This window comes from Haliotis rufescens, unplaced genomic scaffold (assembly GCF_023055435.1).
Source record: "Haliotis rufescens isolate VD_foot unplaced genomic scaffold, xgHalRufe1.0.p SCAF_11, whole genome shotgun sequence".
Lineage (NCBI taxonomy): Eukaryota > Metazoa > Mollusca > Gastropoda > Lepetellida > Haliotidae > Haliotis > Haliotis rufescens.
This window is the reverse complement of record NW_025963791.1, coordinates 6739400-6755591: the sequence shown is the minus strand read 5'-3', so window position 1 is coordinate 6755591 and position 16192 is coordinate 6739400. Positions and strand designations below refer to the sequence as shown.

The 16192-nt window shown below is 37.9% G+C and overlaps 1 protein-coding gene across 2 annotated transcripts in view; it reads left to right on the top strand.

Annotated features, from left to right (window-relative positions):
- The window catches only part of LOC124134277 (E3 ubiquitin-protein ligase MARCHF1-like), a 33554-nt gene that overhangs the window by 764 nt on the left and 16598 nt on the right, over positions 1 to 16192 (top strand). For both annotated transcript variants that reach the window (XM_046499008.2, XM_046499007.2), the window contains exons 2-3: positions 899 to 1145; positions 15334 to 15606. In XM_046499008.2, coding sequence (XP_046354964.1) covers positions 1050 to 1145; positions 15334 to 15606 — 369 coding nt within the window. In that variant the 5' untranslated portion in view covers positions 899 to 1049. The remainder of the gene's footprint in view (positions 1 to 898; positions 1146 to 15333; positions 15607 to 16192) is intronic.

Below are 16192 nucleotides of genomic sequence, written 5' to 3'. Positions count from 1 at the left end.
AAATTGCTGTATTTTAGTAAACGAATTTCAATATGACAAATATTCTTATGCTCAATCTATATTATGAAATCATGGCTATAACAATTGTGATTGTAGATCTAGTTCAATTTTTAGTAAACCAGTTCAATATATCAATTGTTATCATGCTAAGCCTACAGTATAAAATCTTGGGTATGATAAGGTTGTTAAGTGTCTGACATAACAAGTTCTGTTGAAGGAAACCTGCATTATCAGTTGCTACCATAGGTTGGTTGTTTGGGATATGATACCAAGAATTATAAGTAGACATTTTAGAAGATTATTAATTTATATGTGGCATAGTGATGATTGTTCATAATAGCTAAAGTAAAACTTTAAAGACAGTATAGACACATCGTCGTTAGAGATTATGTAATAAAATAGGTGCACTGACAATTGTACTTTCATCATGTTCAGTAACACAGAATAATTTGATGTAACCTTAATTCAGGTAATACAACAGTTTCTTACAAATGTCTGAAAATGCAGCCATTGTGTCCTGTCTTTAATTTGTATCATGCTGTTAACAAACAAAAGTTATTGTTGAACAAACGTTCTCAGTCCTAACAGTACACTGCAGTAAAAGTATCAGACTGGTGGGTGTGTTTTTTTGTTATAGACAACATATACAACTTCCAACGTTGTACAAGGTATAGCAATGTTTTAAATTAAGCATATGATATTCCTTGTTATGGCACTGTTGTTAAAAGTTTAATATTTAGAGGGTCTCTAATTTAAATACTGTAGCAGCAAACCTTTAAGATCACCCGTGATATCTGAATAATGTATTGGCAAAAATATTCCAGTGAAAGTTGTAATTTGGTTTTATCATGTTGATAACAAGATTAATATGCTTAATTCATTTCCTTCTTCTTTTCAGACTATTGCAGATCCAGCTGTGATCATCAGTATGTAGGGCGTCATTTCTGTATTACGGTCAAGGAAAGACTTCTAGTCAACTAGAAGGACCCACATGTTAGTATCTGGACCACCAAGCTAGAACAAATGTATACCATAGCAAGTACTACAGTATGCCTATACAGCAAATAGCAGTTAGACCACTCGGAGTTATGAAAGACAGGAAAAACAATATATCTGGCCCCAACAAGGGGAAAGAGAGCACTCGCGTAAGTATTTCAATGCATGGTCAATGTTGGTCAACACTTTTGATTTATATTCATTTTTACATCAGCCTTGTTACACTTGCTAAACAAAAGGTGAAACTTTATTAGTGTTGTCACGTTGCTGTAGTTTGTCCTGATGTATATACATGTCACAAGGAAATGTATTATGGAAATAACTTATCAGGGGTCTGGAAATATTAAAATTATGAACTTGTCCATGGACTCATTTGTCTGGAGACAAAAATAGTCCTATTTTTCTAGATTACTGACCAAAAATGGCGCTTTTGTCTCAGAATATGTCTTTTACTGCCTGCAATGTTTGTTTTGATTTTGCTGAATCAGTTTTTGTATCTAAGTGGTTTTTTTTCGCACAAATAATGAATTCACCAATTGCTAGGTTGAAATTGTAATGAAAACCTATACTTAGGCATGACTTCTTACTATAAGTGAAGCAATTGGCTACATGGTGCTCTGATCAACCAAACAGAGTGTATCCAAACGCAAGATCAAAATCAGAACAGGAAGTAAATAATACACTGTTGTCATTTGGACTGATCAAAGTCGCAATGTTTACACTATTTCAAAGATATGTGTAGCCTTGTTATCAGAATTGACTAAAGCCATATAGGTCTGCTAAATGTAAAGGTTGCCCTCAGACAACAGAAGCTGATTTTGTTTCTCTGTCTGGCATTCATTTTCCACACATCTGATTATACATTTGAGGTTTTTAACAGCTGACATTAATGCGCCCTTGATCATAATCATGGTGTTGAAATTATTATTTTGTATTTTTCATCCTGCCCATATATCAGTTCTAATAACAATGGGAAATATTCAGTGCTACTCAACACCAGCTGGTTCATTTGTTTAACTGAAACTTTGTCATTCATGTCTTGTTAAAGTTTTAAAAGAATAGGCAGTGCAGCAGTTGTGATATGTAGAATCGCTCATGCTTTGAAAATGTATGGGGGGCACATGTAACAAATGTGCTACATACATCATGTGTATTGCAGTACAAACAGGGCTGTTAATTCAGCTATTGAGAATTTGTGGTGCAGCAGATGTTACATTTGTTCGTAACATGAAGTAGGTTGTGAATACATCACACACCATATCCCTGGAGCCAAGACTTGCACTCCTTACCATGCTCTAGTTAGTGGTGTGTGCTACTGGTAGTGCAGGAGAGGGTGTCATTACTGGTTTTCATTTCATTATTGTCGACTAATGATAAGAAGCATTGATTCACTCACTGAACATTTGTATGAAACCGCTCTCTGATGGAAAGTCAGTCTGGGCCAAAAACTTTGTCATCTACTGGTCTGATCTTTTCATTCTAGGTCTTTTTCTGTGTATTAAGGTAACGGTGAAGTCACTTAAATCTGTTGATTGAACTAGATTCAATGAGCACCAAAGGGTGAGTTGATTCTGCCTCTGGAATCTACAGATTCGAGTGATTTCTCTGTCTTTAACCATGTTGTGATTTAAATAGACTTTCTCTCTAATTGTGCAAGCACATTCAGAACGGCTAGTGATTTCCTGGCTCAGAATAAACTACAAGAACATTATCATGATTATTCTCTAATATTCTCAAACATGTCAAAATTGAAAAAAGATATCTTTCGGCCAGTTCAGATGTCAATCAGTGTGTGTCCCAGAAAATGAACCAGTCAGATTAACTGTAATGGTCAAAGCTATCATATGAGCAATGATGACTGTATGATGATAAACATATGGTACAAATCCAATCAACATGATCAAAGGAGTATGGATGTTGAACTTGGAGTGAGTGAATCAAATTAAAGTGAAACATGTACCTTGGACATATTTGATATTTCTGTTCTGATAAATACAATCAATGTTCGGTCAGCTCATGTCAGATTTTCTTCATTTATAGTTTCATTTCAATCAAGGAAATCCCCATCTGTAAAAAACACAATGCATCCGTCATACTTGCTGTTGGAACTGCGGTCCCCTCGGACCCCCAATTTAATGCCTAAAACCCTCAAAATATATTACGGACGGTACTAAGCACGTGCAAATATATATACAGTAAACTACGGTTGTAACCAACTCAAAGGGACCCCTTATTTTAGTTCATTATGAGCATATATACAGGATGTATACAGCATATGCCTGGGACAAGAAAAACAGTACGTTATATCCGTCTGTCCGTTATAACCGTGTTTGTTATAAACATAGTTTACTGTACCAATGTAAGTCACTAAGTGCCTGATGTAAGATGGTAAGAATCGGGGGATGCTACATACAATCATTACCCGTGAAAATCTGGGTTAGAATTGATCTTCAATAACCTATGCTTTTTGGAAGAGGCGACTAAATGAACCGGGTGGTCATGCTCGCTGACTTTGTTGCAGCATGTCATCATATCTTAATTGTGTGGGGGGGCACGGGTGGCCCAGTCGTCCAAGGCGCCGCGATTCGTTGTGCAGAGTTGCGTCCCTTGGGCATGCCAGAAACCTATGATTGTGGGTTCGAATCCCGGTTCGCCCTGATTATGTTTCTAGGTTTGTCAACACCATACCCGTGCTCGTGGGTTGCACCAAAGTGGAAAACGTCTGAGACCTGCATCACTTCGGGCTTTCCTCCCACATTAAGCTGACACACCATGATATAACTGGAATACTATTAAAAGCGGCGTTACACCCAACTCACTCACTCACTCCCTCACTCACATAATTGTGTGGATGTATGCTCATGCTATCAATCACTGGATTGTCAGGTCCAGACTCGATTATTTACAGGCTGCTGTCATATTGTTGGAATATTGCTGAGTGCGGCATTCAACAACATTACTTATTACTTCAGAAGTCAGTGCTTCTTTTGTGTTTGTAGAATGGAGAGGAACCTAATAGTCCCCCTACACACAGGATGTTGTGACTTGTTATTGTCCAGGGAGTAGGTCAGTAAATGTGTATGTGTAGTGTCCTGGCACGGTCCGACTTTCTGGGTTATACTGCAGACATGCACCAGAATAAGTAGATAAAGACACCCATGTCTTCTGTGTGTGTATTAAATCCTCATGAGTTTATGAAAATGGGATGTGCATGGTGATAATGAATATACATGAGCAGCCTTCGAAATTAATGCTTGTCTTCCAGCCCGATACTAATGATTTGTGCTTAGGACAAGTAAAATTCCAGTTCTTGTAGTCCTCACAGACTAGTACTAGTACATGTAGCAGCAATCTACTATACAATCAGCAAAGGGCTGTAATCTGAACCAGTTCTCAATGCTTCAATATGCTACAATTGGTTGGTTGGTTTGTTGTTTAACGCCGCACTCAGCAATATTCCAGCTATATGACGGCGGTCTGTAAATAATCGAGTTTGGACCAGACAATCCAGTGATTGATATCATGAGCATCGATCCACGCAATTGGGATCGATGACATGCATCAACCAAGTCAGCGAGCCTGACCACCCGAGACCGTTAGTTGCCTTTTACGACAAGCATAGTCACCTTTTACAGCAAGCATGGGTTGCTGAAGACCTATTCTATCCGGAATGCACTGAAAAACTGAACATGTAAACATAGTATAACAAATTTTCTTGTTCAAGCAGGACTAGCTACAAACTCTTAAGAATTAGTAAAATAAGATTTCTACTAGTCCTTTAGACTAGTCTGAGTAATGAACATCTTAAGCTGCATTAGATACTTTTGACAATTAAGTATAATTAATCTTCCTTTTCCCTTTTTTGTGTATGTCCGTGAATGTCAGCAATATTCTAGCTATATGATGGCAGCCTATAGATAATCATTGAGTCATGAACCAGTGTTTGAAAGCATATGCAATGTACCATACTGTTTCGGGACAACCATGCTTGGAGTTGAACTCGCAAATGACCGTTATGTTTACAAACAAGTGACGACTGTCATGACGCCAAATACACTTACCCCTGATAAAATACTTTCTTTGTATGTCAATTTGAATTTCTATTTCACTAAATCTATCATGTCATTGATATGGTATGAATGTAAGGGAGAAGTTGGTTGATTTTCCATTAGTCTGCAATCTCAAACCAATCTGATTATACAAACAACAAAGTAATTTCATCTGGAAAACATGGTCCATCGTTAACCTTTTCAAAATGAACTATGATGGCATTCCCAAAGACATAAACAAAAGTATGAACGTTACTACGTTTGGGGATAGAGGCCAAATTTCCAGATTCTTGTAATGGCCACGCCCACACTGGTGGCAGCGATGTTACCGAGAGTGTAACAAAGGTGTCACGCACTGGGAAGGAGCTTGTGACAGCAGCTGCAAACCATTGAAGTGAATCCCTTATTCACCCCAATTATGATACATGATTTGTGCATAAATGTCTATGACCTGCATCACTGGAGGGTTATTCCCACATGTTGGATATAACAGAATTCCTGTTCCGTGTGATGTTATTCCCACATAAGCTGACATGTTGGATATAACAGAATTCCTGTTCAGTGTGATGTTATTCCCACATAAGCTGACATGTTGGATATAACAGAATTCCTGTTCCGTGTGATGTTATTCCCACATAAGCTGACATGTTGGATATAACAGAATTCCTGTTCAGTGTGATGTTATTCCCACATAAGCTGACATGTTGGATATAACAGAATTCCTGTTCAGTGTGATGTTATTCCCAACCCAACTATTTCATGTACATGTAGAGAAGGTGTTTTCTGGTTGACCACTATTTACTCGAATAAAAAAAATTCTGCCAGTGTCACATTGTCATGTAAATAATATGACATACGCGTCATAATTGTCAGGTACCACTGTAGACTTTGACAGTTGCCACTAGTCCAAAGCACTGGTCTAGTCAGAGTTCATAGGTCTCATAGGTTTAGCTGATAAAAAATCCATAAATTAACATTAAGATCTACTGGAGACCACATCAAGTGGCAAGTTCAGGCTAGTCTTGCTAGAAGCTGTAAATGTTTTTGGCACAGACAGCCGTTGTTGTCAGGCGACTACATTTTCAATCAAGGCAATAATGAACAATCTGCTAGAATATATCTCAGCAGAATGTTTTGAATTGTGTCCCTTGTCATGCTTATATATACATATATGCATATATACATATATACATATCTACACACACATAATAGATGATACTAGATAGCATATGGCTTTGCCATTGATTTTACAAACCTTTGACCGCATCGATCACAGAACTGTGGCTGACATACTTGCATCTAGTTCCCCAGTGTTGTATTTTTAATGTAGACAGTCAGCAGTTCAGGCGGAAGATAAATGTTACTTTCCTCAGGCATTGGACATGTAGCTAAAAGCCCACCTATACTACACTGTACAAGTTTTTAAATGTTTATTTTTCATAAAATTAAAATAATGTTTAAACTATCACCATAAGACAAACTACCTCAACTTAAGGAAATGATTTTCTTGTTGTCTATTCTACCACATCCTTGTTGAACTCAGTAGACGTCTGTCATACTAGGTACGCCGTGATATAACTGGAATACTGTTAAAAGTGGCGTTAAACCCAACCCAACTCACTCACTCACTCACTCACTGTCATACTCGGTATGAACATTTTGACACTTTGAAAGCATACAAGTTTAGGCGCAGACAATGAAATACAGTATTAATACAGTACCAGCATGAAACAAACAGCTTTATGGCACAAGCCGCCTAGGGCTGTTCAGACCGTAGAAGCTATAAACTCTGACCAGTATGACCATCGCAATCTGCTGCTGTGTACATGGTGTATGTAGATCTTGAACAGAACAAACTTAATGCTGTGAATGGATGAGGGATGCATAAGTTCAAACAAAAAGGTTTTCTGTTTGTTAGTTTGTTGTTGAAAGCCATACTCAGCAATTTCAGCTATATGAAGGTGATCTGTAAATAATTACGTCTGGAACAGACAATCCAGTGATTGACATCATGAGCATTGATCCATGCAACTTGGATATGATGACACACAACCAATCAAGATACAGTTAGCCCACCTGATTCATTTAGTCCCCTACTACAAAAAGCATAGGTCATACGTTTCACCGGAATCCTCACCATTTCTTCCGGCATAGATTGTGTTTTTAAGCATTGATACAGTGATAATGTCTTATTTGATTTTGATATGAGACCCAAATAAATTTAAATTTCTGATTTTGGCCATGCAGTGTCTTGAAATGTTTAATTTTCACAAATTTACTTTACATTACTCAATGTTATGAGTTCAAGAACTATCAGTTTGTCAAGTCAGTTTGTCACATTCTCTTCTGTGAGTACTAAAACAGCTGGTGAATGTACCGATATAATATGCATCTCTTTTGTATGGAACAGCCTCACATGCTTCATCAACATCTGAACCAGCAGGTTGGTGGAAATATGTAAATAATTCACTTGCGTGGACATAGAGTAAGTGCATAGTGACATCATCGCCAGTGACCATGGTGATGTATGCAAGTTTCATATGAATAATACAAATTCCATTGTTGCACTGCTCACCACTGAAAAATTAAATAAAGGAAGTATTTATTTGTTAGTTTACAGAATGTACAGGTTTCACACTCCTACGTGCATTTCTTTTGGTTTGGGGTCAGTGTAGTACCTCTGCCGCAGGTCACCACTCACATGGACATCTGACATATTACAAGTTTGTTTGGCGTCCATTTTGTTTCTGTAAAGTCAGGCATTTAGATAACTTTCATTGAGAAAAATATCATAAAACATGAAAACTTCTTCCATTGCGTACTTATCCTTTGTCAACTACGCTTTCCACATCCAGATTTAATATCTGTGATAGTGGTTTGGTCAGTTTGATGTGGAAAGTCATGTGTTTTCATGCACCTCGCTATCACGGATCATTATCATTGTGCAAAACAGTCTGTGAATCACGCAGAAAGACTTCCTGTTGGACTTTGCTGCTTGCAATGTATGAGCATTGTTTACAAACAAGAGAAAGATCCAGTCAAGTGGTATACAAATTAGCTTCTGGCTGTGGTGTAATAGGAAGTCTTCATTGCACCGAAGTGTGAATTTGGTGATATTACCATGATTACTTCTCAGACAATGAGATACCAGGCTTTTACTAAAGGTAACATATATAGAGGAAGGCTGTTTGAAAATTATTCAGTTGTAGCAATCCATGTGGAATTTGACTGATATTTCTATTCTTGATAAGAAATTCAAAGGTAGACTTCGATAATTGGTTTAATTCAATGACCAAATTCCATCTCAAACATTGCAGTATACAAATAGAAAAAGGCTTCAAAAATACTTTGTTTTATGTTTGTTTTGGCTACAGTGGTCATTCTTGCATTCCATGTTTTAATATTGCTTGGAGTAGGTCCTCCAAACTGACAGTCCCTAGCACTCACAAATAGATAGGCCAAGGTAAATCCTTGGGATTGGTTCAAGAGGTGATTAAATGGATTGGGTGGACAGGCTTGGTGGCTTGGTTGATTGCATGTCATTGTATCCCAAAAGCGTAGATCAATGTTTAGGATGTCAATCACTGGATCGATGACTCAATTATTTACAGACTTCCATCATATACCTGGAACATTGCTAAGTGCTACATTAAACAACAAATAGCTGGAATTCTGAGCACAGCCTTGAACGGTTATAAGTCATGTTAGATAAGACATATAGTACTTAAACATTGAATTGGCTGATCTGAAGGATGTCAGACCTCTTAGATTCTGTATTCTTTCTCACTGAAAATTTTAGTGTCTTGTTGGTTACAGATGTTTTTGGTAATATTGCAAGAAGCTGGAGAAAAAATAATAAATAAAAACATGTCAGGGTTCATTTGAGGTTGATTGCCTAAATATAGCTCAAACATGTCATTTTTAATGGGCTGTCTTGTGTCCTCAAAAGAAGAAAATACATTTTCTACCTCAACTTTGTATTTAGCATGTTTAGGTTGACGATGGTGTAAGCTGCTTTATTGGCTGTTAGTATTTGCTGATGTGGCATAAAACAATAATCTCTCTCACTTTGGGTGGTGAGGTGAAATGGGAATTACTGGCGCATTTAAGACTATTGCACTTATATAGCTGCTTGTACTAGTGTGGACTTATGCTAGTTTTATGGAGCAGTTTAACATGGATACCCAACTGAGACACGGTATATTGACTCCAAGAAGACCAGACCTTGTTTTATCCCCTTAGACCAAGGCAGGGAAACAACAAGTACCATTCTCTATTTCCGTCTTCAGGTATGACGTGACAAGGGATCAAACCTTTGAATTCCCACTCTCTTGGCACAATTCTATCCACTAGACACAGGACAGCTTCCAAAGGATATGAACCAGTTGAGCACATCCTCACTGTGAGGCACAATGCAGTTATTATCAATTATTAAGACATTAGTAGTGAAGGTAAAACTCTTCTTTCTGATAAAAGAAATTAAACTTTGACTGAACATGCAAATAAATGCCATATAGCCTCAATAATCCACAGGGAAGGTCCTGTGGATCAGTCAACCAAGTATGGTTATGTTTGTTCAGCTTGTGTTAACACAAGCCTGTTGTTCAGTTGTGACAGCTGTACAGAAGAGTTTTTAAACAGAGGATATCAAATTACTGGGCATGTCATTGTTTGAAATGTTGATGGGAGAGTTTGATTTTGGCTTGCTGCATGAATGTAAGCAATCCGATATAGTGACCTGCTTCAATATGTGTTCCACCTACTTTAAAGGTTTGTTGAGTATGGGAAGTAAACCAGCCTACATAAATATTGCATTGTCTCCATTTTTTAATGCAACCATATCTCGAGTAGGCTATCATCTCATGGCTAACAGTAATAATGCTGGTTAGTTTTTGGTTTCTTGTGTAACATTGCGCGAGCAATGTTCCAGCTATATCACAGTGGTCTGTAAATAATCAAGTCTGGACCAGACAATCCAATGATTGACATAAGCATTGATATACATAACTGGGATAAATGACATGGATCAACCAAGTCAGCGAGCATGACGACCTGATCTAGATCCTGTTTGTCACCTCTTACCACAAGCATGGTTTGCTGATGACCAATCTAACCCAGATCTTCATGGGAGGTATATGTTAGTGTATCAGATAACTGTAATTTGCCTTATAATTATTTGACTTCAAGGACGGCTATGTAAGTATATCTCAGTGTTGAATATGCAGGTTTTTTTATAAAGGAACATTCCTCATTTGACACATGGTAAAACATTCTGTGCTGGTTAGCAGTGAATCAATGGAACTCTCTCTATACATGCTGTAGCAATATCATACTAAACCACACTATTAATTATGTTAAATATGCATTTGAGGTCAAATATGTGACAGCAGATTCTGGTCGATTGCAAGATTTGCAAATCATGTGCACTGCCAACTCGTTGTCAACAGATATTTTCCAGATCGTTTCATGTTTTTAATCAAGGTGCTCGCGTGATTTGATGCACTTTGCGATGTAAGACCCGTTTTATAGCAATTTTGATCTTGATCTTTACTTGGCTCCGCCATTTTGTTTAAAATAAATGCAAGTGATACGAGAGGTGGAATCTGATTGATCCATAGGTGGGGCTCAGAAGGGACATAACTCATAACAGCTACGATCAAGCCCAGGAATTCTAGCCTAGTTCAGCAAGGGTGGAAACTGGTCTTTTAAAGTCAGTTAACTGTCTTGCCTCGGGAAGATGGGGTACTACAGATATGTACACCAAGTATGTTTCTGTAAACAGAAATGTACCCTAGCAAGAATCAGAATACAGGACGATACCATAGAATGAATTCATTGCGCGGTTCGCTTAACTGGTTCTTTGACTCTGAACATGCAATGTTTTCTTCAGTTTCAGGATTGGAACTGTTATACTGTTGTAGGTGATGCTTTCCAGCTTGCTATATATTATTAAGCATTAACTGTGATGTCATACAGTACTCCGCGATGCATAGCATTATCCAGCATGCATTCGTTATCAAGCGAAGCAGAACTTCATCATGAACCGGTTTCGGTTTCAGATTGAGGCTTTTGGATTCGTCTGCCGTATACAGTAGAACATGGATATAATGAACACGGATATAGCGAACAAACGGATACAAGGAACTGTTAAAAAATCCCCGATTTATCTCCTATATAATATCATATAAAATTTACGTATAAAACAAACTCTCTACAGCGAACTAACGGATACAGCGAACTGATATCTGATCACCGACAAGCCCATCTATCACTAATTAGTGAGAAATCTCACTCAGTGTCAACTGTCACTGACAATTGGCTGTACGCAATCAGCAGCAAATCAACACAATGGCGGCGAATCAATACAATGAGCGGATCAACCTTGTTAAATTGGCATTGTGTTAATCTTACCTGTACATGTAATCTTACCTGTACATGTAATCTTACCTGTACATGTAATCTTACCTGTACATGTAATCTTACCTGTACATGTAATCTTGTCTGTAAAACAAACATTAAACATATAAATTTTACGAGATTGAATCCAAGTGTCAGTTCAATTGCATATGCTATCATGGCGGGCAATAGTAAGAGGAAAGCTATCAGTTTAGACACGAAATTGAGAATTATTAATGCTGTTGATGCTGGCATAAAAACCAAGAAAGACATTGCAATGGAATTTGACTTCCAAAATCAACATTAAGTACCATTATGAAGAAGAGAGAATCCATTCTTGAATCCTGTGACTCAACTGACTTTGGCCCGCCCGGAAGGGGTTACGAGCTGCAAATCACCAAGACGTAGAGGATGCCCTCTTCAAATGATTTCAAGCCCTGAGATACGAAAACATTCTGCTTAGTGGTTCGTTACTACAGACCAAAGCTGACAATCTTGCAGTGAAATTAGGCCATGAAGATTTCACGTGTAACACTGCAATTACGTATATTGTGTTTTGTCTTATCCAAGATGGCGGACGTGTATAAACGTGTATAACGAACAATGGATATAACAAACTGATTTCTCTGGTCCCTTGTAGTTTGTTATATCCGTCTTCTACTGTACATGATATAGGGTATCGTGCATCGTTCATCTTCTTTATTTTTATTTTGGCCAGGGTACATTTCTGTATACTGAAACGTACCTGGGGTCGTATCTCTAGTACCTCTGCAGACAACGAACCCTTCAGCGACATTGTCATGTTAAGCAATGTTGGTCGCGGAGAGCATTTTGATGGGTGACTGAGAGTTTCTATGGCTTCGGTCCTGTCCCACATGTAGCACATATTTGTCATCTTAGGCGAGTGACTTAATATGATGTAATATGACGCGGCAGTGAATGGGTACCCAGTAGGATGAGATGGTAATCTCTGCTAACCTTCCAGCACCTCACAGGCGGATTGGGTTATGTAGTCCCAAGGTAGCTGAGAATGAAATTTGGGTGCACACTGAGCCATTGACCAAGATAATAATAATTTAGGGTGATCATCCCTCAGCATTCAATCAGCATTCGCATTATAAATGGAATTATTATTATCATTAGTAGTAGTAGTAGTAACAGTAGCAGCAGCAGCAGCAGTAGTAGTTGTGTATAATGCATGCAATCATGAAGGATTATTATTGTAGTCAAATTCAAGTTAGTACATATCCTTACGGTGTGGTATTGTAATAAGGTTTTGAGTGACCGACATGGAAGGTCAAGGTCACTAGAACAGTCATTCATGAAGTAGTTCTGACCCAACCCCCATGTTGAGAAATAATCAAGCATGTGATTGACTGAAATTGAGGGTCAAGGTCATTAAATCAGAAGTATGATATAATTCTCTTATTAAGACAGCTAGTGGCATGGCATTCTCTGCATTGGTTATATTTGCCCAGAGTGAAAGTGATTCAACTGGAAGTTCAGGCTTTAAAGGCATGAGACACATATAAAGCACATGTAACTTTCCTAAAGCACATGTAACTTTCTTGAAGCACATATTACTTTCTTGAAGCACATGTAACTTTCTTGAAGCGCATGTAACTTTCTTAAAGCACATGTAACTTGCTTAAAGCACATATAACTTTGTAAAAGCACATGTAACTTTTGTTAAAGCACATGTAACTTTCTTCACGCACATATAACATTCTTATAGCACATGTAACTTTCTTGAAGCACATATAACTTTCTTGAAGAACATATAACTTTCTTGAAGAACATATAACTTTCTTGAAGCACATAAAACTTTCTTGAAGCACATGTAACTTTCTTATTCAAGTACCTTGAAGCACAGGACTCTCTGTTGTTAAGTGCTTTTGTGAAATGTATTTTCACCAATCAGAAGTGATGTCATTAAAACAGAAGTTCGGGAATGTGGCTTCCAGACATAAGGTTGTGTCTGCTCAGACCAGAAGTCATGTCAATAGGCCAGGCAATATATTAGCTAAAAGCAAGGTATGAGGGGTGTGCAATTATGTTTTGGTATCTTTGACAATATGTATTATAAATATTACTATATTCCCAGTGTAGGGATGTATATGCATTGATACATGAATGAAAGATGTCAATACATTCTCGCCGTTTATAACCAGTTGGTTTCTATGTATGGAGTCACTGAGATTCACCAGTCAATGATTGCAAAAAGAAAAAATCCTGAAACTATGCTATTTCGTAGATGAAAACAAATTTTGACTCACAATAGTCAAATTACAAGAAGTTATTGCTTAATATTATTGTTGTGAGTCATCTTGGTCATGATAACTCTGATTTCTGAATAGGTGGAACAATTATGTAGTGGCAAAGGTATGAATGTGCTCCAGTGACATAGAGATTACTACACAAGTGTCTGTCAGATACCATTTATCTTACAACGACTTGTTTCAAAACATATCTATCGAGGGAAGGCGAGTTAGATACACTTTGAAACGAATTGTAAGATATATGGTATCTGACAGGCATGAGTGGAGTAATCTGTTTCTTACACACCCTAAAATCACACCATTTTAGCATCGATTCAATGCGTTTTGTCCATTCTCATGATTGCAGTGGCACATTAATACAGAACACAACGGTCATTGACGTCACCCGATGTGCTGCTTATTCTCATATATAATGTGACCCTACTCAAAAAGGTTTCCGCCATATCTTTGGATTATCAAGGCGATGATGATAATGCAAACTAGATAAGATCAATGAACCCGCTAGGATGCTGAGTTAATCAGTGACCGACTTTTACAAAATGGCATCTTTATTGACAACAGTACGCAGGATTTTATGAGGGGACTTTTTTTCGATCCGGGATCGTATACATAAATGTGTCATGTACATGATGTAGGTAATCAGAAACATTCTGATTCTGAGTACTGTTATTTGTTTTCATGTTTTTCATTGAAACCAAAAGAATAAGTCGGGAAATGCAGATAACTACTGTTGAGCATGATTTTGTTTCAGTCATGGTGTCACACAGGACAGAATCTTTTATGATTGCTGTTGAATTTACCTGATCATTGTAATGTATACATTTTTCACTCCATAATTCGTGCTGCGATACTCTGCGATTCTCAATAATTCTACAATAAGGAGAGAAGGTGCGTCATAATCTGACCTCAGGTCATCACCATGGAGTAGCCAATCACCTGCCTGGAATTTGATCTCACACATATGTTTGATACCAGTTATCTCAAATGGGTTTCTCACCGACAGGTGTGTAAGGAATTGCATTCTTTGTACATGTTGTAGCAAGTGTAGGGTCTGTAGACAGAAGGTCTTTTCATGATTTATGCTGATGCTTTAAGCAGGGTACAAAATGTCATTGTGGATCTTGTTTTCTATGTTAAAGTGTGGCTAGACATGGGTCAGATGGCAGTCCTCGTCTTTAAAACATTTAATTTTAACTCAGATATTATGATAAAATCAGATCTGGCTGTTAATGACTGTCGTAATTTAGGAGTGACATAGAGACTGCAGTCAAACACTTTTAGACTACCAGTACAAATTCACCACTTGACATCATTTAATCAATGTTTTATCCCTATTTTCATGATATTTGCAAAGTCTACTAGACTTTGGCTTTAGTCAATGGTTCACACTTGACTGAGGGGTCACGAGTTGCCCAGATGTCTTGGGTGCTGCTATTCATAGTGTAGTGTTGTGTCCTGTAGGTATGCTAAGACATGCATAATCATGAACATGTTGTATAACTGAAATTCTGTTCAAATCACTCATTTGACAAGCAGATCGATGGTAATTTATGTTATGGATATGTAGGATTAATAAGTTATAAAGGTAATTATTGAATTCATTTCAATTACAGGAAACAATGCATGCAGATGCAGTGACGACACGTGGAACTGAACGATGTGAGTCACAGCTTTCAACAACGTCAGCGGGCATGGACATCTGTCGGATATGCCACTGTGAAGCCGAGCCCAACAACCCACTTATCTCCCCTTGCCTCTGTTCAGGCAGCCTCAAATTTGTCCACTCGGCATGTTTACAAAAGTGGATCAAAAGCTCAGAGAAAAATGTCTGCGAACTTTGTAAATTCCAGTACATTATGACAACGAAGACTAAACCATTCAAAGAGGTGAGAGTTGTTCTGTGACCTGTCTTGATTTCATTATCTTTATTTGTAGTCATTACACCAAGCACCCAATGTCACAAGTTTCCAGGGGGCACTGGTGGCCCAGTCGTCTAAGGCGCCGCGATTTGCTGTGCAGAGTTGCGTCCCTTTGGCACGCCAGAAACCTATGATTGTGGGTTCGAATCCCAGTTCGCCCCAATTATGTTTCTAGGTTTGTCAGCACCATACCCGTGCTCGTGGGTTTCACTGAAGTGGTAAACGTCTGAGACCTGCATCACTTCGGGCTTTCCTCCCACATTAAGCTGACACGCCGTGATATAACTGGAATACTGTTAAAAGCGGCGTTAAATCCAACTAACTCACTAACACACAAGTTTCCAAATGGTGTCACTTATTATAGACTTCCTATTCAACTTTTCTTTGTCTGGTTTTAGCTTCTGAATGTGAATTCAAAACGCCACAATTGGAAAAGGGAAGAAAAAGTCTCCACATATATATTTTTTAAGGACAATTTTGAATGTTGTTTACAAGCTGAAAATGGTTCCAGGCTTTAACCTGGCTTTATCTATTTTCTAGTCTATGGGACTTT